This window comes from Paramormyrops kingsleyae, chromosome 13 (genome assembly GCF_048594095.1).
Source record: "Paramormyrops kingsleyae isolate MSU_618 chromosome 13, PKINGS_0.4, whole genome shotgun sequence".
NCBI lineage: Eukaryota > Metazoa > Chordata > Actinopteri > Osteoglossiformes > Mormyridae > Paramormyrops > Paramormyrops kingsleyae.
The window spans coordinates 22,791,724-22,813,827 of record NC_132809.1 but is presented as its reverse complement, the minus strand read 5'-3'; the positions used below and the strand labels follow the sequence as shown (position 1 = coordinate 22,813,827).

At 48.8% G+C, this 22,104-nt stretch overlaps 1 protein-coding gene across 4 annotated transcripts; it reads right to left on the bottom strand.

Annotated features, from left to right (window-relative positions):
- Positions 1-1,890: 1,890 nt before the first annotated feature.
- plin1 (perilipin 1) lies at positions 1,891-21,499 on the bottom strand. 4 transcript variants are annotated; one of them, XM_023815375.2, is made up of 8 exons: positions 21,419-21,499; positions 20,929-20,970; positions 20,492-20,696; positions 19,236-19,318; positions 18,762-19,026; positions 16,394-16,581; positions 11,757-11,894; positions 1,891-2,965 (listed from the first exon to the last, which is right to left on the bottom strand). In XM_023815375.2, the coding sequence occupies exons 2-8, from the start codon at positions 20,956-20,958 to the stop codon at positions 2,630-2,632; spliced, it is 1,245 nt and encodes a 414-aa protein (XP_023671143.2). In that variant the 5' UTR covers positions 20,959-20,970; positions 21,419-21,499; the 3' UTR covers positions 1,891-2,629. The 4 variants fall into 4 exon arrangements, with proteins under 4 accessions (XP_023671143.2, XP_023671145.2, XP_023671144.2 ...); XM_023815377.2 differs by having other exon boundaries at positions 20,492-20,690; XM_023815376.2 differs by lacking the exon at positions 21,419-21,499 and adding an exon at positions 21,230-21,374.
- Positions 21,500-22,104: the final 605 nt, after the last annotated feature.

Sequence of the window (22,104 nt, the reverse complement as noted above, 5' to 3'; positions counted from 1 at the left end):
TAGTTCTAGAATACAGATTCATAACACAAGACTCATTCTGACAGTTTGCTCTGTTACTAGGCTGTCAGTCCAAGTGGGGAAATGGCTTCTTTAAAAAAAGCATTACCGTACTGTGAAGTTTGACACATAATCAAAGAACTCTTCCCTTCTTGGGGTATGACGGCTCCATGAAGACTGAATAATATTTACGACTTTGGTGAATGTGCACTTGGCCATGAAAAGCCTTTATTAATAGCCTCCGGTGTCTGTTTAAATTAAGACAGAGCACTTGTGAACTTGGCTGAAAGAGCTGAGCTTGCCGACAGATCATCAGACACTGTGCACACAGCACAGACCTTCTCCTTTCTGGGCAGAGGAATTGTGGGTAAACGGCAGCACAGAATCCCTCCTCGAGTTATTTATGGGTGTAGAATTTTTGTGCGTCAGCACAGAATAATTCAATTCATTTTTCTGTTGTGCCTTTCCCAACAAAGTGCTCCAAAGTACTTCAGAAAGAATCAAAAATGTTATCAACATAGCAGAGCTGAAGGTAACAATAGTGAAAATGAACAGTGAATAAAACAACAACCAACAGAAGAGGAAAATATTTAAAAAGTAATGTGTGCAGCTTTATTTGTAGGTCAGATCTTTGTTCAGCCCTCTACCAACCCATAGCACTGCCAGGGGTCTGTCAAATCAATGACATGAGCTCAACTGATAAGGAGGGAGAAAGTCAGTGGGTCTGGTCAGATGCCGATACCAAAACTGGGTACAGGGGCGAAGGACACAAAGGGCAGTACAGATGCCAATAGCCAACCCGGGTACAGGGGAGAGGGACAGGGTGGGTCAGTGCGGATTCCAATACCTGACCTGGGTACAGAGGACCGGGACACTGTGGGTGAGTAAGAATGCTGACCAATACCCAACCCGGGTATAGGAGAGTGGGACACAGTGGGTAAGTGCACATGCTGACTGATACCCAAGCAGGGTACAGGGGACCAGGACATGACTAGTGAGTACAGATGCCGACACCCAAGCTGGGTACAGGGGAGAGGAACACAATGGGAGTGTGTGCATACCGATCAATATCTTACCCGGGTACAGGGTAGTGGGACTCGGTGTGGGAGTGTGGTATAGGGCCAATACCAAACCAGATACAAGGACGTGGGACGTGGCAAGCAAGAGCAGACACTGACCAATATCTGACCTGAGGACAGGGGAGAGGGACACTGTGGGTGAGTGCGCATGCTGACTGATACCCGAAGTGGATACATGGGGGAGTGGAACATAACAGGTTAATAAGGATGCTGATACCTGGCCCGGGTACAGGGAAATGGGACACAAAGGGTGAGTGTGGACACCAAGAGCTGATGTGGGTACAGGGCATAGGGACACAGGGCGAGTATAGATGCCAATACAGGGAGTGGGACACAGCAGGTAGGTGTGGTATCGGGCCGATACCCGACCTTGGTACTGGGGTGCGGGACATGGTGGGTGAGTATCTGTGCTGACCGATATCTGATCCAAGTACAGGGAACCGGGACATGGAAGGCGAGTGAGGATGCCGATTGATACCCGACCTGGGTACAGGGAAGTGGGACATGGTGGGCGAGTGCCTGTGCTGACCGATATCTGATCCAAGTACAGGGAACCGGGACTGCTTTAAATACCAAGAGTGAACATTCCATACATGCTGAAATAGTGGAAGCCAGCTTTTGATCCCAGCAAATGTTGCAGACGTAAACCTGTTGATCATTTCAGATATGCAGGGTTTGTAAGTCGACAGGATGAGTCGTCTTGCACTCTTAAGACACACAATTTATTAACTTTTTAAATTCTAAAAGGTAAACTTTTTTTTTAAATTTTTTTAAACAATGAAACACACATTACAGAGAAGTGCAGTTTAGCCAATCAGTGTAAAAAACATTTTATTCCCCAGATAAACCAGCAGAGTGATTCCGTAAGTCGTGTTTTCACTTGCCGAATACAACACCCAAGCGTTAGTGCACACAGTAGCTCACGCGGGCTTTTCACCAGACCCTCGCTTAGGTTCTGCTGCAATGGAGGCAGCAACTCTACAAGACCAGACACCCCCCCCCCCCACACTGTGAACATACATCACGCTGACAGTGCAAAAGCCCCCCACCCCCCGGACAGGCCCTCCCCAGGAAAATAAGACCCCAATATTCCAACTCGCAGGTCGTCGTCAGCTTCCTTTAGTGGGCGGCGAGACTGGTGAAAGGTGCACCCTAAATGGCTAATTAACAGCCAATCAGATTGTTCGTAGTTACATAAGCACTCGTTCATAAATATTTCATCACTCAATTCGTAAGCGCTAATACATCGGCGTGCCTTTGCATGAGAATTATGTGCTTACATTTTGCTAACCGTTTAGCATAGCGGATGCAGAAGCTACCCCATCAGCCATCACTCCCCCCCCCCACACACCAGGCACTGCAGGGGTGCCCAGAGAGAATCCCAGATGATCCCTTTTGTTACCTTAAACCCAACACCATGCCTCCTCCTGTCAGACCTGCAGAACAAAGCACAGCTAGAGCGAAGCCAGGTACAGGTACAGATGGGTCCCTGTAGCCTCCAGCAAACACCCCCCCCCCCACCCCGGCCCATGCCCCATCCCCCTGGAGGGTCTTCAATCCTTCTTGGCCACGGTGTGTGAGGTGGGGGGGGGCATGCGCACTTGCGAAGAGCCTGGGGAATGCGTGCCCTCGACTCGCCCAGACTCCGGCTGTGGGAGCATGCTGGCAGGGCGGGGGCCACCCTGTGACCCTTTCGCCTCGGGCGCCCTCTGCTGGTGGGACTGCCACCTGGCTCCGTAGGGTCTGGCTGAGCCCCCCTCCTCGCCACCGGGGTCTTCCGCGTCATCCTTCTGCTCCTGGGCGCTGCCGTTGGACACCTGATCACGGGGTACGTTGCCCTTGCTGGGGGGGACAGCTTCTGCCCCCTCCTCTGCGCTCGGCCCAGGGAGCTGTGGAACACAAGCACTGTGCTGTCATGACAGAAATGCAAGGGAGTGGGGGAGGGGGGGCTGTTACCCCCAAGGGCCATCCATCTTCCATAATAACAGTAAGTCTGGAACTTTGGCCCAGGAAGTGCTGGGGGGCACAGGAAGGACTGGACACAAGGAGGACAGGGCACAGGGTGGGGGGCAGAAAGCACACCCACAGCAGGGCAAGTGTGAGGCTATAGTGCTGCCCAGTTCACAGGAGCAGCAGACAATGGCCAACAGGGCCATAGTGGGGGCGTGTCCACAGTGTGGGCAGGGCCAAGGCAGGGGCAGTGCCTGTACTCTGTCAGCTCATCCTGAGCGCCCAGACAAATCTGCTGCTCCGTGCACTTCTGCCCACGAACAGCCCCTCCGGGTCCAGCGGGTGGCGTTCTGACCAGAACACGGAAAACTCATTTCCGCGGCGGCGAGACGTGCCTTTGTGATGGAGGAGCGCGTTATTAAAGAGCAGCCGAATTCCAGCAGGTAGCTAGGAGACCGAGCGGACCCGAGGGCGCGCCACGTCCGGCCGCAGCGTGACCAGACGGCGTGACCCCACATGGGACCTGACGGGCCAGGTCAAGCCCCCCCACCAAAGCCCAAGGAGGATCCCGAGCAGGACCAGCCCCAGGCCGCCGCTGCTGCGCGCCAAACCGACCCGAGTCACTGGGGTCAGAGGTCAAAGCGGGGCATGGGGACACATATGTTTAAGGTGAGGGTTCTAGTCTTCCTTAAAGGATCAGCAAGGGGCCTCACTGGTTACACGGCCTGAGAGGAAAGCGGAACAAAAGTAGCTTATTAGCTTATCACACCCGAACAGGCAGTCTGACCCGGCCAGCTGTATTTGTCATGGAGACACATGTTCATCCTTTTCTTTGAGCTTGTCAATGTTCACACTCAGACCAATGCCTCTCTTTACCTCCTCCTCCCCCCACCGCACCCACCCTGCACAAGAACACAAAAGGGTAACATTTGCTTTGGTCAGCCGTTCAAACTGCTTCTTGCCATGTCCCCCCCCCCCCCCGCCTTGAGATGCCGTTGGCCCATGTGCGTGTAAAGCAGTGCAGGGCCCCACCCCCCCCCCGAGTTACACCTGCAGGTAGGGGCCATCAGCCTCATCTCATCGTTCCACATGGCTGCCCCAGCGGAGCCCTGCTCGGTTGGAGCAGGTCGAGCGTGCAGCCCATCAAACGCCGCCCCCCTCCCTCATAACACCCCCAGCCTTCGCGAATCACGCAGCAGGAGATCTGAACGGAGTCTGAACGCCATGCCGCTTCGCTTGCCCGCGAGCTCCGCCCCCCCTTGCTATGCGTGATCAGCGGCCAAGACCAACAGCTGGACTGAGGATCGTGCACGGGGCAGGCGGGTTGTTCACACGGCAGACAAAAACAAGCCAGACGTGAGCCGGGGTGACCTTCCACTCACGAGCCGCCGGACCATCCCATCCGGCAGGAAATTACAAAATCAGATGGTGTTTTTCCCCCGAAACGTCGGGGATCCGGCCCTGTCCGGCTAGCCCGTCATCTGCAGATTTGCTGAACCGACAAGGCTAATCGGGTGTCAGCCTTTTTCTTACAAAGGTGGAACACTTACACCTTTACCCATAAATGTGTGTATTAATATCAGTGCAGAGCTCTGTGGTGAGGAATTCTGGAAAGGTCTAATTTACATGGAGGGGGAAGAGAAAATCAAACAAAACGGGTAAAACGGATTTATTTCAGGAGTAAATGGCCAACATCATGCAGGAGGACACATGGGCCCCTGTAATCCATGGACCAAACACTGTAGGGCCTGTATGTCGCCATGACGACAGCCCTGGGTAACTGCATGGAGCAGCGGCGAGCCCTGGCACCCCCCCCCCCCCCGCACACTGCTCCATCGCCACGGGACACCATCTGAAACAGAACCCCCTGCCTGCCTCCCCAAAGCGGCTCGGACCGAAAATGACCCCGCCCCGTGGCCTTCCGAGCGCCGCTTTCGCAGTATCGATCGGAATCCCGTAAACGGCGGCAGGGTCACTGAAGATAAATCGAGCCACTGATTAATGCACTCGTTCGCCCAGCCTTATTAAATACAGAGGCACCCTAACTTCATCACGGGCAGAGAGCGACTGCATTTGCTTGCGGGGGATTTAAACAGGAAGAGACCTGTGAGCTGGGGGCTCAGCCTGGTAGGTAAACAAGCACGACCTTTCGTCTTCTCCTGTCCCCATCTGCCCCTTCAGGAGGCCTCCACCCTGCCGGGGGGGCCATGTACTTACAGTTTGAGGCCCAGACAGGGTGAGGGCATCGCTCCAATCTGCAGTCTGGTCAGCATAAGAGACCGTCACACAAGTTCATATTGTCATGGGAGTTTTGGCATCCATATAAACTCATCACAGGACATGGTGTCCATTAGTATGACAATGCCGAGAGCTTGGCGGTGGCCAGAAGAGGGCGCCATCTCGTTCAGCTGGCTGCCCTTCAACGCAATTCCTCCTGGGGAGGGCAAATGGAGCCTCTCCATCCAATTCCTAGCTGCTTCTCCTGAAATCCATCCTAGGCAGCACGGGGCACAAGGCTGCGGGGGTGGGTGCACCCACCTTCCACACCAGTTTGCTGCACGCAACACACAAGCTGCCACCATCAGCAAATTTAGAGGCACCAGTTAGCCTAACTGCGTGTCTTCAAACTGCGGGAGTAAGCTGAGGACCCAGAGGAGGCCTGCATCACACAGGAAGGACACGCCAACTCCCCCGAGAGTGGGGGCCGGATTCAAATCCATAACCCTGGAGATACAAGGCTACAATGTGGCCCACTGAGCCACCCAAACAAGTCTAAACCAGCCAAAACCAGAACAGAAAACTAGGGAATAACCGTATTTGGGAGCCTCATGGTAACTGCAAGAGCAGCACAGCATGGCAGACTACCAGAGCTCAGCTAAGGATTATAAAACACAGAGCATAATTACAGCCTGAACGAGCTCAAGCGAATTGAAATATGCTGACAGCCGATGGACAGACAAGCGGCCAATGCCCCGCCCTGCCTCGCCTGGCCCCCACCCGCCGGCAGACAGCTGCGTCTCATTAAGGTAAACAATGCCACTACAGTGGAGATAGGTACTTTCCCGAACGCCGTACAAAGGCGCAGTGCGGCCGACTCAGGCCTTGCATGACGGCTCGCCAAGCCCCCGGAGAGAAAGGGCCTCAAACAGCGACCGAACACACAGCACAGCACTCTGCCAAGCGGACTCGGCGCCCTCCCGTTAGAGCGCAGGAACCTCGAACGGCGGACCGACGGTTCAGCCGAACAGTCGGAAAAAAGTAGCTTCAGTTATACTGGCAAGGCAAGAGGCTAAAACCTAGAAATAAATCGGAAGGTGCAGAGATAGCATTCCTGCGGGGAGGCGGATGTGTAAGTCCTAGGATACACGATGGTGGTGTTTTAATCTAAAGTTATTATTTTAATACCACTGTGCTATAACTCAAAACAACGTTTCAGGCTACGTCTCACAGAATGCATGAAAATTGGGCTTCCCCCCCCCCATTCGGGCCACTTATGGCGACGGATGCCCGTCTTGAAGTGAAATTTCAAGCCTCCCACTAAGGATTCTGCACGGTCGGCTGGGAGTCTGGTATGTGTGAACTGTCAAAGCCCAACTGCGAGCGCGCCCACTTGCCAACACGGCTGGAGAGCGCCATTAACCGCCGAGGAATTCCGGCCTTCCCGCATCAGCGCTGCCCCCCCTGCCCCCGCAGCGGTCCCCCACGGCGCACTCCCCCGTCGCAGAGTCTCGCCGCTGTTTGGTCACGCTCTTTGCTCGTGCGTAATGCCCGGATTCGAGGAACCTCCCCCTTATGGGATACGCGTCTGCAGGTTCCGAGAGCGTGACTCGAACCTGCGGCACGCCTTATCGAGCAGGACGGCTACGTTCCTGCGTTTTGGCCATGACTATCTGATGGGGCGGCTTGGTGGAGATCTTTCCAAATGAGGCCTGTAAGTTTAAAAGGGCCGGCAGGAGTGTGACAGGACGTACACTGGGTCCATGCAGGTGGCCAGACAGGCTACCATGACTCGATGCCACAAGGACATCGACCCAGCAGCTCTGCAGAAAAAAACACTCTCAACAGAATACAACTGCCCCTGCATTAATACTGATTCACACCTTTCATGCACCTGCACCTTTCATGCACCACATGGACCTGTCACACATGTGCCGCAGCCCCCCCCCCCCCCCCCCCCCCGCTTGTAGAAACTCAGTTCCCCCAGCCACAAAGTGTGTGTTTGATGCTGCATATTGAGTGATTCATGAATCCTAGAACATGATAAGCTACTTAAGGCCTCAATTAACATGTTATATTAAATCACTGTGAAAACCATGGTAACTGATCAGAGTATTGACTTCAAAATAGCCTCCACCACCGTCAGTCTCCACTTTGACAAGGACACACACATTTTTACACGTGGATTTTCTGAGCTTTACAAATGATAAAAGCACAAGTTTAAGATTTATACACAAAATCACTCTTGGACCGAATTAAACCCCTCCCCAAATTACCTGCAGTTATTAATTCTGCACCCCCATAAAACAGATGGATGCCAAAGGGATTCAGTCTCAGTGGGGGCATTTTTCACATTCCTAGACTGATGAAAATTAGCAGTGGAACTTATTTTGTGCAGATGATGGATGGTGACCTGTGCTCATGCTGTGCAAAGGGCTCAGTGTGGCCCGCCTGCTGCCTCTGTGCACGGGACCTGTGCTGTGCGACAGCAGGCACGAACACAGGTGCAGAAGGACAGCATCGACTTCATAAACCAGCACCAGTTAATACATGTAGCTGGTTTCAAAGTCGGCTTTTTGTCAAGAATGAGTAAAACCAATAAAAAAAAAAGTTATAATTACAGAAATAATTGGCTTTCCAGGGATAAATATTTACACCCTCGCATTCCAAAGCTCAACAGACATGAAGCCGGCTGCTCTTGCCTCAAACCCTTATCCGACTCACGTCTCAGGCCACCTATCTGCAGAGGGACATCCCCGTCACTGTCACCAAGGTTACACACAAACACATGCATCTTCTCTATGGCTTTATAATGAGCGATACATGGTTAATAAGGGGCCAATGAGGCACCAGCCTTCTTATTTGGCTACACTGCCCCTAGGGGCCTGGAGGTCATACTGTAGTTATGAGGTTGAACACACTGACATTCCTGTGTTCTTATGAGTGCGTTCACAGCACTGACGGCCGGCACTGACATCTCCGTTCCTACACTGATGCCTGACACGGTCTACAGGAAGACCAATGCTACTCTGATGTCACAATATCTCCTTCTGCCAATCGATAAGAAAACGCTGCAGAGTAACTTAATGCATGAGAAATATGCCTGGGTAAAATTAACCCCCCCACACACTATTTCCCACAGTCGAGATGATGGCCCATCCACAGCCACGTGCCTCATATGTTCATGCAGCCTTAGCACACAAACTTCCACAACGCCGACAGAATGACAAACCAAGGTGAACAAGCTGGTTCCTTTATCACTCACAACTAGCACTGTGCATAATGTAATACATCACACAGATAAACATAACGCAGATTTTTATATACTACTCTGCTGGCTATGTGTATTGTGCTCTAAAACGAGTTCAGTATTTTCTACAGGATCTTCATCTATCCTTTGGTACAAATACTAACAGTGAGATTTATGTACAGTGTTTATGCGCATGCGCTACTGGGGTACGGGAAGGTTACCTCAAAGAAGCAAAATTAGGATGCAGATTACGATTCCAGTCTCCAATGGAGTATTCAATTTTACAGTCATGTTGACCCATGGGACCTTAAGCTGCCAGTTACCAATAGACAACAAAGATATTCAGTACATTTTCAGGCTGTCTCTGGTTAAGTTAAATGACATTTTTCCTAATAACCTTGGAGGCTTTGAGAAAAGAAAAACTAATTTGAAAGCCATTCCAAAACACAATTCCGCTTCAAAAGCACACCCCCTTTTAAATGCAAATGTACATTTACCACCTTCCGGAGGGCGGGTAGACCCTGCTGTAAAGGGACACTGACGAGCTCGGGGAAAACTGCTCCACACAAAGTGAAAGTAAAGAAGGATTTAGGCAAAAATGTTCAGCCGTGTCAACTCGACCCCTCACAGCTTGGACAGCTGGATTTCACTTTGTTTTTGAGATAGGAGAATACATGAGGAGTGTACAGCCCCTAGCCTAAAACCTGGTATGCTTCATGCTGAAACACAGGACTCAGCTGAGCTCTCCGAGCTGTCGAGCCTTCCCACCCTGGAGCTCCAGCTGTTGCCTCCAGGACTCGGCGAAGCCCAGCTGTGAGTTAACTGTGTTGCTAGGGAACTGGGATGATTGGGGCACTGGCACGTGAGGGGGTACACGTGCAGATCCCACGCGCACGGCCCGGCAGACCGATCGATGCACGTGGCAGGCTAATCGAATAACGAGGGTCGTAGGATTGAGACTGAGGTGGAAGTGTGACTCACCAGGGCTGTATTGGGACACGCTCAGTGGAACGTGCTTCCTGACGACACCTAGTGCTTCCTGCAGGGCGACCACGCCTTCCTTGGCCATGTCAAAGGTTACAGCCAGGGCACTTTTCACACCAACCATTGTAGTGACGCAAGTGCTTTGGAGCTGCTGTACCAAGCCGTTAACCAGACTGAGAAATCACTCTGGAAACAAGCAATTGCCAATGAGCAACATGCAGACGTGCACAGGCAGACCCGCCCTGCACGATACAGGAGGGATCCTGACCCCCTAACGTTCAGAAGAGGCCCCCCGCCATCTTTCACCCTTGGACCCGACCATCGCTTGCATCTCAGTCTTTAGCACTCCAAATAAACCACACCACCAGCCGCCTCAAGACGGCGAGTTTCTACAATCACCCTTTAAAACAAGGAGGCTCAATTAAAAAGCCGTTGTCGTGGTTACGTTTGAGGTCATTGTGCGGTGAGCCCACAGCGGGATGTCACATGAACACACACACACATCCAAAATTTCAAACATCAATACGATACCAAGAAAAGTATTGAAATCCAATACCATTGATACTCACAGTATAATGAAATCTGAATTGCGGTTTTGTTTGCAGTAAAAACTACCTTTTGTAAGCATGTCACTATATCTAAAAAACTTTCACATTGCATTGTCAGTCAAAACAGAATGATATTAAGTCTTCATTTAACACAAACCCAAAGTATTTCCAGGTGCCACTCTGGCTACAATTTATCGATTAAATGCAGAGGTGAAAGCCATAATGATTCTGACCTGGTCATTTTAACACCCCGCGTGCAAGGCCACACACAGACAAGCCTGCGAGTCTCTGGTCAGAGTGATCTGGAAGTGCAGGCTATAGCATCAACGCCATGAAAAAGTGAGTACTGAAACAGTTTTAGATGCGATACAATCAGTACTTTCGATATTTTCGACACTAATTGACAGCATCTTGGCGTGTGCCCCATTCAATTGAACACTCATCAAAAACGCAGGCAGGCGGATTACGGCTAACCAGTGGCAGGCGTGTCTGGAATGTTCTTTAAAAGGGACCTTGCACTCACATGTAGAGTCGGAACATGCCGTGCGAAACATGCCTTCTGGAAGGATGTCCTTCGGCCCACATTACTCAGTTAAGTGAGGGCACCGTTTCATTGTGCTTACTTCACTTAAGCTGAGGACAGTATGAGCAGTACCCTACTAGCAAGCTCACTCCATAACCCTTTGTGGTAAGACTTGGTGCCTTTTTGAGAACTTAAGGCCTTAAGGGTACATAAGTGTTGACCTGTCCTACGATCTGCAGGTTTCACACACACAGATCACATCCCCCTCCAGAGACCACATGGATCTTGTGCTCCTGGGCTCCTCCTTGCATGCTGGCCTCAGAGCAAAAAACTAACCTGAAGGTAATGCGTAATACCACCACAGAGGTGGACATTTCAGGTCCAGAAAGTAAAAATCGAGGCCAAGATTTTGTTTCAACCCACCAGCTGTCTACTCTATGACTGGGACTCTTTATATTCAACTGGAGGGTTGAAACAAAATCTTGGCCTGGACTTTCTGGACCTACACTACCTACCTCTGGAGAAAGGGATCAGTTAACAGTGCAACGTTAGTCAACGAGAACATCACAGAAGAATGTCCAGTACAACATCATTCATGAGGTTCTCCACTGAATTGCCTTTGGTAATTACAAAAATAATCTTGTGTGATATAATTCTCCTCTTTTGACAAGGATACGACCACTGCGACACATTATGTGAAAGATGTTTACAGTTGACAGGCATTAACAGTCTACACACCAAACTATAGCTACTGTACAATTTGCCAATTGAAAATGCAGGACTTCTACATGTTACCCTGAACTGTTCTTAGCCCAAATCAAGTGGGTGTGTTTTCCTTTATCAAGATGGTTTGTAGCATTACTCCATTTAATCAAGATCTAATGGTGTCCTCAGCTTTGTTCCTTATGCTACCTGAGACAGGGTAACAGGACCAGGAGTCTATGTTAGATGAGCAGTAGGAAGATTGATGGATGGATGGTGTGTGAGCCTTACAATGGTGGAGCATCCAATCCTGGTGGTTCCCTTTGGCTTTTACTTCCTAGAATAAGCTCTAGAGAGGTGCAACATTATGGAAGATGGATGGAGTTGAGTACAGACATCAAAGGCAAATAGCATGCATGTTTTACATCAGAGCAACCGCAAACACCCACAACCCCTGTAGTGCTCTCGACCTCCACCAGGCACAAAACCATAACCCCACAGCTGACCTTCAGCAGCTCGCCCTCCTTCTTCCTCTTCTCCTTGTTGCTCTGCTTCACCGTCCCAGTGACCAGCCCCACCACCGAGTTCTGGAGGCCAAGAGCCAAGCCCCCAGCCTTCTCTAGGTTCCTCCAGGTGAAACCAGCCTGCCGACACAGAGAGGTCGTTTACAATAATTGCTGTATGCCTCCATCATAAACAACACGGTCTGGCACAGGGTAGCAAGAATGAATGTTCTACCCATCAAGGGTGGAAAGTTGAGGTTCAGAAAACACAAATCCTGGCCAAGATTTTTTCCCCCCAACCATCCAACTGAGCAAAAAGAGCCACAGACAGAGTACTCAACTGGCTGGTTGAAACAAAATCTTGGTCCGGATTCATACTTTCTGGACCTGACATTTCCACCTCTGCGACCCATAATGCTATGGTCAGGGGTTCCATACACAGCACTACGCTAGTTATACTGTGCCTATAATGTACAAGCATCAGAGGTAGAAGAACGTGGTTTAAAGGAACCACGGGAGTATTCAAAACATCTAACAATCTATGTCAATACCTACAGAAGCACATCATGCACAGGAGGAACATGGAACTATGCATGTCACCAGCATCCCATAATAACCCGCTCAGAGTATCGATCATAGATATCGACCCAGCATGCGTGAGGATGACCCGTTCTGACAGGAGCAGAAAAGAAAAAGTTTCTCCACTAGCATGCTAACTCCATAGACAAACACGCTGTCTATTCAGTTAAAAGGCATAGTAATTAAAACGTCCGCCAATTAGCTAGATTACGGGAAGCCATAATTCGGAACATTAAAGTGACCAATCACAGAGTTTCCCAGGAGACCATAAATTCGAGAGCCGTCTGTGACACGTGTAACTTGATCCGCCGGCTGCTCCAGGTGCTGCCCTGCCCACAGGGCGCCGCGTGCAGCGGACTCAACACCTTAGCGGTGGGAGATTTATACGCAGCCAGCGCAGCTGCCTGCTTTGCTCTGCGCCCAGACGGACAACAGCTTTACTGATAAGCTGCTGCGGTCCTGTGAAAGACCCCTTAGACCCCCGAAAGGGAACAAACAGCTCCTAACCTGGCCATACGTTTAGGCAGCGACTGACGTCAAGTCTTTTGTGCTGTGAAGATACATTTGTTTAGTGGTACTGGGCTATATTTGGATTTTTATAGATGTTATTCAGGAAGACCTGAAATCAGACTATAAAAGGGTATGTGAGTGCCTGGTCTGCCCGGGTAATTGGTCTCAGTGCGCAAAACATAAAGCCCAAGATTTTAGCTGATCAGCATTTCGCTTTTATAGTCATACTGACCCACTTCAGAAAATAAGCAATTTGACAGATATACACTCCCTAAACAAAGGACACTTCACCTCCAAGTCAAGGCGGAGATGCACATAGGCACAGAACTATACAGCTTTCATTGTTCTGGTCATGCTATGGACTCTATTGGTACACGGGTTAGCAGCTTTCGGAACATGGCGGCCATTACTTTTTAGGCTTTTTATGAATCAGATGCCAGATAAACAATATTCCTTTAATTCATGCCAAAACTAAGGCCTCGGTCCCTTCAGAGGCAACAGTTGAGAAGATCACTGGGACCTCCCTGCCCTCCACTGATGGCATCTTCATGAAACGTTGCACCCATAAGGCCTCCAGCATCGTGGAGGATGCCTCCCACCCTTCCCAGATTCTCTGCTCCCCTTCTGGCAGAAGGTACCGGAGAATCCGGGCCAGCTCTGCCAGACTCCGTAACAGCTTCATCCCCATGGCCGCTCAGAATCTGAACTCTGCCATCCACCAGCACTTTGTAACTTTTCCATTTGCATATTGACCAGATAATCCATGACAGGGAGGACACTTTCAGCGGCTTCTGGTTTTACAAACTGAAAGGCTCCTGTGCTTGGCTAAATACTTCAGTTTTTATGCTTTGACTGGTTTGTTCCCTTGATTGAAAGACTCATCCAGCTGTTACACATTAACATTAGCAACTCATGCATGATTATTGGAGACTGACCAATCAGCACACAGCAAGAACTCAGTGTTTAACTGAAATCCAGGTCCTTTTATATGCAATATTAGTTTACACATCCTGTTTTAGCTCCAAGTGTCCTTCCTGACGTGCATTATCTGGTCACTCATTCATTAATCTGATATTCATTTATTTTTCACTGATGCATTTAAATGTTGCTCCCATCACTGCCTATTCTAGACATTCCAGCACTGTTTACATTTATATTGTATCTTAATGTTGTCATTCTTTGGGTTTCTCCTGTGCCAGTCCTGTCTACACATGCAGGGCCATGGACCTCCGTACACAGTGTACGGAACACGGCTGCTGTGCCAAAGCCATGCTTGACCACATTCCTCCAGCAGCATCTCACTGTATGTTTCTGCACATATAACAGGAAGCTAATGGCCTTTTACATTTACATTGTTTACATGTATTTAACGTGGATACCTTTGTCCAAATGGCATACAGCTATCAAGGAGCCAATTAGGTGGTTGGACTGAGTTTGCAGTGAATGATCAGTATTAGTTAGTATTGGAGGAAGAGCTATATAGTGCATTACAAGTGTAAAAACCTAATACGAGGGCGACAATCGCAAGCAAGTGAAAAAATAAGATTATTCAGGATACATATTTAGTTAATGACTGGCAGACATACAAAGAAACAATGAGCTGACCTACTTAAGGTCTGGGGGGGGGGGGGGGGGGGGGCACACACCGCCTGTACTGAAGTCAGTTGTGACCTTGACAACAGCACCTAATGCCTGATTGCTAATGTTTATACCGACAGCAGTCCTGAATAAACATGCGTAAGTGCATAAAACTGTGTGGAAATCTGGGAGATGCTATTCCTCTTTATAGAAATGATTAGAGTGATGAACGAGATCTGAGGAAGAGCACACTGACCCCCGCTAAACAGCCCCTTTTCATAGGCAACCTGCGTTTACAATTTATTGTTACAGAACCTTCTACAGGAACAAGACTGTGCAGAGAGCCCCCACCCCCCATGAGTGGAATGGTTGAGTCCTCAGCACAGCACCAAAGCCTTCTCTAAATACAACAAGCCACTACTTGGCTTTGCTGAGCTACTGCATCTCCGGGACGGTCCAGAAAGTGTGGTGGTGGGGGAGGGGGGGGGTGTTAGATCACATCGGAACACTTATCTGTGGGCTGTCTTATTCAGTTGTTCTCACTGACATAATCTTTAGAGCTCATTTTAAATTCTCAGCAAAGCGTAACGGACCATTGCTATCCAAATCGAAAATAAAAAGAAAAAATGAGCAAAGGAGGAAAAAAAATAAATAAATAAAACTCACAGGTATAAACTAGGCCTAAATATCCAAACCAAGTTTCCTTGACACTTCGGAGAGCTTCATATTCATTGCACAGATATCCAAGATGATTAATCATCTTACTAATTAAACAGCTAAACTCGCTCACCCTAATTACAATAAATATTAATGAACATTTGGCCTAGATTAGGTTTGTTTATCAAATCAATTATTCATGTGACATGCTGTGGTAATGTTTAAAAATATTATCGGGCATACTGTTAGCAAGTTTACAGGCTGTTTACCATCTCCTGCCCCACAGAAAGAAAGGATCTAAAACATTCTGGTTGGTATCCAAGACGGCAAGACTCTGACCTGTAAATAAACATGAAGATTCCTACATGCAAGATGCCTATTTTGGAAAGAAACTGCTGAACTGGCTTCTATTTTGTCTGCATTAAAATGTAAAGGTTTCACACTCAGATTAATAACGCTTACACAAGCAGAGACCGATTACAGTTTGAACTCCCAGTAACAGTCTTCAGGCACAATACTGGAAACCAGTCTTTGGTTATTCTGGTCTGGGAAAAGACATGGAGTTGAAACACTGTGCCAAATTTAACCTCAAATAAAAGTTAAAATACAGTTATATTAAGGGGGGAAAAATACTTATTACTGTAACTGTTAAACCATCCATCTACTAACTGGTTATCCTGGTTGGGGTAGGTGGTGGGGGTGGGGTGGGGTGGTGGGGGTACTCCAGGCAGCAGAAGGCAGGGTTATAGCAGCCCACAAGAACAATCACACATGCATGCACGCGCACACACAGACTGTGGGACACTTAGAGTTGCCAGCTAGCCTAAGTGTATGTCTAGGGAGAACACGAACACACACACACACACACACACACACACACACACACAAAGCACCAGCAGGATTCATTCCCCCAGGCTTGATGGTGTGAGGTAACAGCACTAACATCTGAGCCACCACAATCCTAAATGCTCTACTTCTTGCAACAGTTACCCTAAAGCATTGATTCTCAACCCGGTCCTTGGGATCACCAGACAGTCCACATTTTTGCTCCCTCCCAGTGCACCTGCACCAACTACCCAGGCTAGGTGCACTGGGAGCAGAGAGGGACCAAAAAAGTGGGATGTCCATGGGTTGGGAAACACTGCACTAAATTAACATTCAAAACCTAAAAAAAAAACAACCTTCCTTAAAAGTTAAATACATAGAAGACTAAAAAGGACATTAATCCCAAGGAAAGGTTCAGTGTGTTCAAGTCACAGGCCATTAGGCGAACTTTAGCCATGGAGGAGAGACACCAATGACAGGGCAGGACTCACCAACGGGGACACCCCCGGAATGCTGAGGGCAAGGTCACGCCCCCGAGCGCCAGTGTGCTGCATGCCCCGTGCCGTCCTGTCATACGTACGCCGGCACACGACGGCAAAGAGGGAACCTAGCCGCTTGTAGCTGGGCTGGACGGCGTCCCCGCTAGTGTCCGACTCCTGCTGCCAGGACGTGTCCTTCTCTGAAAGGAGAGGAAGGAGGGAGCTGAGGAGCTGGTGGGCAGATCTCCCAAAAATGCAGCGTTTCTTATGGGGTTCTAGAAGGATCCAAGGCCTCCCGTGGATACACCTCATTACAGGAATTTACCCAACAGAGTTTGGTCAGCAAGCCCTGGGAGCTCTGAAAGCCATATTATTATTGATAAACTGCTTCAGTAGGGGCTTTATGGCTGGACAGCACCCAGGAAGCTCAGGGGCAGAGGTGGGGTGGGGCTGACGGAGCTGGCAGTGTGACAGGGGGCCAGCCAGCCTGTCCTGGCATGCGGGGCCCCAAAGGAGAGCACGGGTGCGAGCAGCCACTTGCCTGGCGTGATGGAGGCAGACAGACACTCGTCTGGCCCCAGACACCCCCCCCCCCCCCCCATCACCCCTAGCCTGCTGCCCTGGCTTTAAGCTCCCCGTTACAGGGGCAAAACATGTGTTATAACCAAGGGGGCTGAAACGGCAAATAAGGGGTATTAGGGTAACACCTGGCAAGACCCATTACCCCCCCTGCCCACACACATACATCAGGCTACAGGATGGGTGGGGGGGGGCATATGCCACAAATCCCATTTTTAGCTTTAAAAAAAAAAAAAAAAAAAAGGGTGATCAAATCTAGAAAAACTATGATCTATGCAGTTTGCCAGAATTCAAGAAAACCCTGCATTAGCGTACAGGACACGCGCAGGACGCCTGTCCCACTCAGAGGGCCGTCAGCGTGAGGACCCCAGGGCCAGAGCAGCCAGACAAATCTGCTTCCTTCTGTGAAGCAGTGGCAGGCCTGTCGCAGGCCTGTGCTCTGGAGCGAAAGGCCAACAAGCAAGTGACCACAAAGCACCGTCAAATCAAACTGAGCAGCAGCTGTCTGGACCCGGAGGTCAGGACCACCTGTCCGGGAGCGCCATCCAACCAAAATCACCTGAAGAAAGAATCACAAATCAACCACAATCTTATTTTGCTTATGTTAAATGCTAAATAATTCCCATATACAAAAAGTCACGTCACATTCTTTAAAAGTTACATTCTTCCTATTATTTTAGGGCTCAAACTTCTTTAATTAATGTTTAAAGATTGGAAAACGAGAAGGTAAGCGTTATAACCATGTGAAGAACACGCCAGTAAGGAGGAGACCTGGGAATGGTGACACATGGAGAATGTTGCCAGGCTGTGTTGTGTCTAAGACACTTATCAGCTGAAGCCCAGCTGGTTGGCAGAGATAAGAGCAGGAGGAGAGAAAGGCCAGGAGACACACAGCAGAATTACGGCCCCGAGGAAGTAGAGTTAAAGCAAGGCTACACCCACTACCTTAGTGCTGCTGGGCCCAGTGGTAGGCTAATAGAGTTAAATGGTGGTACACTGCCTTCATACTTATGTTACCGACTACATAAATATTGTATTTCGACTGCAGCTCTGATAAGCATATTCAAGCAGACCAACAGAAATTCAGATTTAAAATAGCCGAGAATAGGAGACATTGTTTAGGACTTAACAGATTTGTTGTTCCGAGTGTCTGTTTTCTGAAAGCAGCCTCCCCCTGCAGCTTTGAGGGGAGTGAATGAGGCATGGTTGTATTCCTGGTTTACCCAAACTTACATTCACCATTAACAGGTGCCCAGGCCAAACCAGTTACCCTGGTACTCTGATCTGATCCTGACAGTTTCACTCAGAATAACATTCAATGCTACATGAGACTAAAATCTTGCTGAGATTTACTGGGCTTATTAATCTTTGAAACCCTAAAGGCACATTTTCTACTGGAGCTCTGAGATTATATACTAAAAATTAACTTGATTTAAGAAACTATTAACAGCTATTAACATGCAATAATGTATTACATTAAATGTGGTGCTACAGGAAAAAGATTGTTATTCAAATATTTCACATCGTTGCACATCACCTGAACAGACAGGAAAAAGTAGTTATTGACATTGAAATAGTAATAGTGCCCTCTGCTGCTCAAAAGTTATATCACAGTCAAGGCAAGAAAAACTACAGAAAGAGCAGCCTGACTACCCAAAAGCAGCACATTTCCAGGTATACCCGAAGGTGGAAACTGGTTTAAAATATGGCAAGAGGTTGAGAAATTATTTATATGCAATAGTGTTTTAATCAGTGAGGCATTTTACGAGTACAGACTGAGTAAAATGGACACATGTATTACCCATTTCCTCTGCAGATGCAGGCAGGAGGTAGCTGACGAGGTGCTCAGTCAGGGTAAGGGCGGTGTCGGCCCCTTCCCCAGCTAGCCGCACGGGGGCACTGTTCAGCACGTAATCCACCCCGCCACTCACGGCGCTCCAGGTCAGCTGGTAGCCGCTGGAGGCGACGCCCAAGGCCTTGTCTGAGGTACTGGCAAAGGGCCTGGAGATACCCTCACGGGCAGACTGCACAGTGGAGGTCACCATCTCCGCGATTCCGGCGGCCAGCTGAGAGACGTGAGGGAGGGGCATCGAGTCACCACAGTGCAGACCCCCCACCCCAAAGCAGGACAGAGAAACAGTTACATGTGGTGTTTCACAGGACAATAAATAAAAGGTTCAGAGTAAAATTAAGACAACAGACAGAATTAAAGCGGCAGTGAAAAAAAGACAGACACAATAAAGTGTGTGGGAGTGCAGATAAGAGCGCCCCCTACCTTATCGGGGGGGTACTGCAGAGCTGGGATCCTCTCCTCCAGCCGATCGAGCCCTTTGCAGGCCAGGACATCGACAGCTGAAACTGAGATGATGACCAACACGCCATCAGAGAACATCCTGAAGAACATACAGACATCACCTCTGGGAGGCCGGGCTATAGAGACTCACCAGGGGAGCGTTTCCAAAAACCATCGCTGGAGCTTTTGGGAAACGTACCCCAGAACCTTAACGAACACAGCAAGCGTCTTACTGTGCAAGGTGCAGAGAGCTCAGCATCCTCACCCCAGGACCAGCCCTAAAATCCTGAGGAGCGTGGTGTCATGGACAAGGACACTAGGCGTCTACAAAGCTAGGACTAGCACCATCAAGGGACGGAAAACACGCATCCACCAGCAGGCTTGTGTTCAATGAAAGACCCCGACCCCCCGGGACATAAATGCTGCAGCTGAGGTCTGGCAGTCACCCTCTCCTCACTGATTACACAGAAATTAAGCAGCTATTCATAATTCTTAACCTTTAGTTCAGTCCCGAATTGTGAAACCTGTGATTCACAATCGCAAGGTTTCCACACATCACCCAGAATTGGACGCCAAAGTGTTCTGGTGGCCAGAGAAGCATTTCGCAATGTCCAGCAATGACCTACAGTAATCTGCAGCAAAGTTCACGGGAACGTTTCTCGGCCTTAGATCAGTCTCCTGTGTTTACCGTGCTGATGTGAGGAGGGTACAGATCACCCAGAACGAAGCAGTAATGTGGTAACTCGTCTGTGGTAACTTACAATTAAAGCATCTCCATTGTATTTGGAAGATAATGAAATAAAAACATCCTCAGTCGACGGGCAAGTCGAATCACTAATGTTTTTCCTAAAACACCCAGCATCGGCATTAGTGATTTCACTGCTCTGCACATCAACCCCTGCTGCCAACCCCAGGGTCCTGAAGCCACTATGAAGTGAGAGGAACCTTTTCATCTCCTGCATCACACACTGTAACCCACTAAGTATTTAATGAGACACTGCAGCCTGCATTGAGGTGTCAATGTGCAGTCTGGGGCTTCGCTATGAATATGAGACAAGAATGGCCATTTAATACATAATGCAATTCACAACTTATTATTGCGGTGTTATTGTTATAGTAGAGGAAGAATAACCACTGTTAACCTAGAATGCTGCGGATGACCTGAGTGAGACTCAAAGCCCTGCGTTCCTGAGGCCAAGTTTGAGACCGTAGCTACGACCCTTATATGCGCGACTCACTGTGCGTCTCCAGCCTGTGGATGGCCGGCTGGATGGTCCACACGGCCAGGCTGCCAGCCTTTCTGGCCCCGCGCTCGTAGACCCCGCAGACGGTGCAGATGAGCGGGTGCGTCTGCTTTGTGCTGCTGTAGGTCTCCTGCAGGACCTGGCGGGTGGCGCTGACCATGGGCAGCTGAAGGAGGCGGACAAGCACGCCACCCTGCGGCTTCCAGGAGCGTCGGGGCGACAAACGCCACCCGTGAGAACGGATTATTATTATTGACAGCGATAACATCAATAATGATAATCGATTACTGTCAATTTTTATTATTAATCCTAATATTAAAATTAATTACCGCTACAAATATATGTAACACAGAAGTACAAAACAAGCAGGACATTGCGAACTATGAATACAGAATTAATAAAGATAATTTTAACGATCACCAAGTCTGTACCTGGGTGGAGTCTTCTGGCCCAGGTGCCATACTTCAATTAATCTACAAATAAAACCGTCGGAACATAGTCAATATTAAGACACTTTGCCTTGTTTATTAAAAACAAACGAGAGACCCATCGGCAAAATGAAAATCGACTCAGATGCACCGACACATCGTCGGCAAACCTACGCAGCCTCTATTTCAATGGCATTACTTAAGGCAAGAAAAGTATAGTTTCCCATTTAACAAAAAATCATTATACTAAATTTTATATTGCCCTATTTGCTTGTTTTGCCTTAAAAAGTTAATGAGTCTTTACCTTTTTAAAATAAATAATTAAATTAATTAGTGACGTGAACACCTTCAGCACAATATCATGTAATTGAAAGAAAATATAGTCTGAAAGAACAGTAATCAGTTCCTGTGTAAATGAGCAAAGCGGTACAGTAAAACGCATGCGGGAATCACTCGGTGAAACTTTAAAAATGTTATATAACTCATCACTCACCTTTCACCTGAACCTCAGCAGAATGCAGCACGCCTGATTCTTAATTGAGAGAAGATCGGACCGTAAAATCACATTTTTGCACCCCGCCCCTCGACTCCACCCTTAAACCACGCCAGGCTGCACCGGCCCCGCCCACCCGCGCGGTGGTAGTCACGTCCAGCCGGCCGCGATCGCCCACAGGGAAACGTCTGTTATGTTACCTTAGAAACCGACAGTGTTTCCATCATAAAGGAATAAGCATTTTAGTACAGAGCCAATGTGATTGATGTTACTGTAATTGACATTATTTCCCTTGATGTCGCGCGGAGTTCAAAGCTGATTAAGCAGATTACTTGTAAAACACAAGAGGGCAGAATGTCCTTTCATCAGAGAAGGTGGTGCAGACACTTAATGAATCCTGGGAACCATCACAATTTTTCAGAACTACAGGTTGTCGTCGACTTACGACATATGCAGCTTACAACTGATCGACTTCTCGACGTTCCGAGACCGCAGATATGCGGCCACGACTGCGCCACGTCTGGGAGCGCCAGTGCTGCCCGGAGTGTATGACAGTGTCCGCCCCACCTGCCGGCAGCAATGAACTAAGGAAATGGTGATAAAATGATAAAAACAATGCGACTTACAGATGATGTAACTTTATTATACAGTATACTATAAATATGATCGGGGTGCAAATAAGTAGT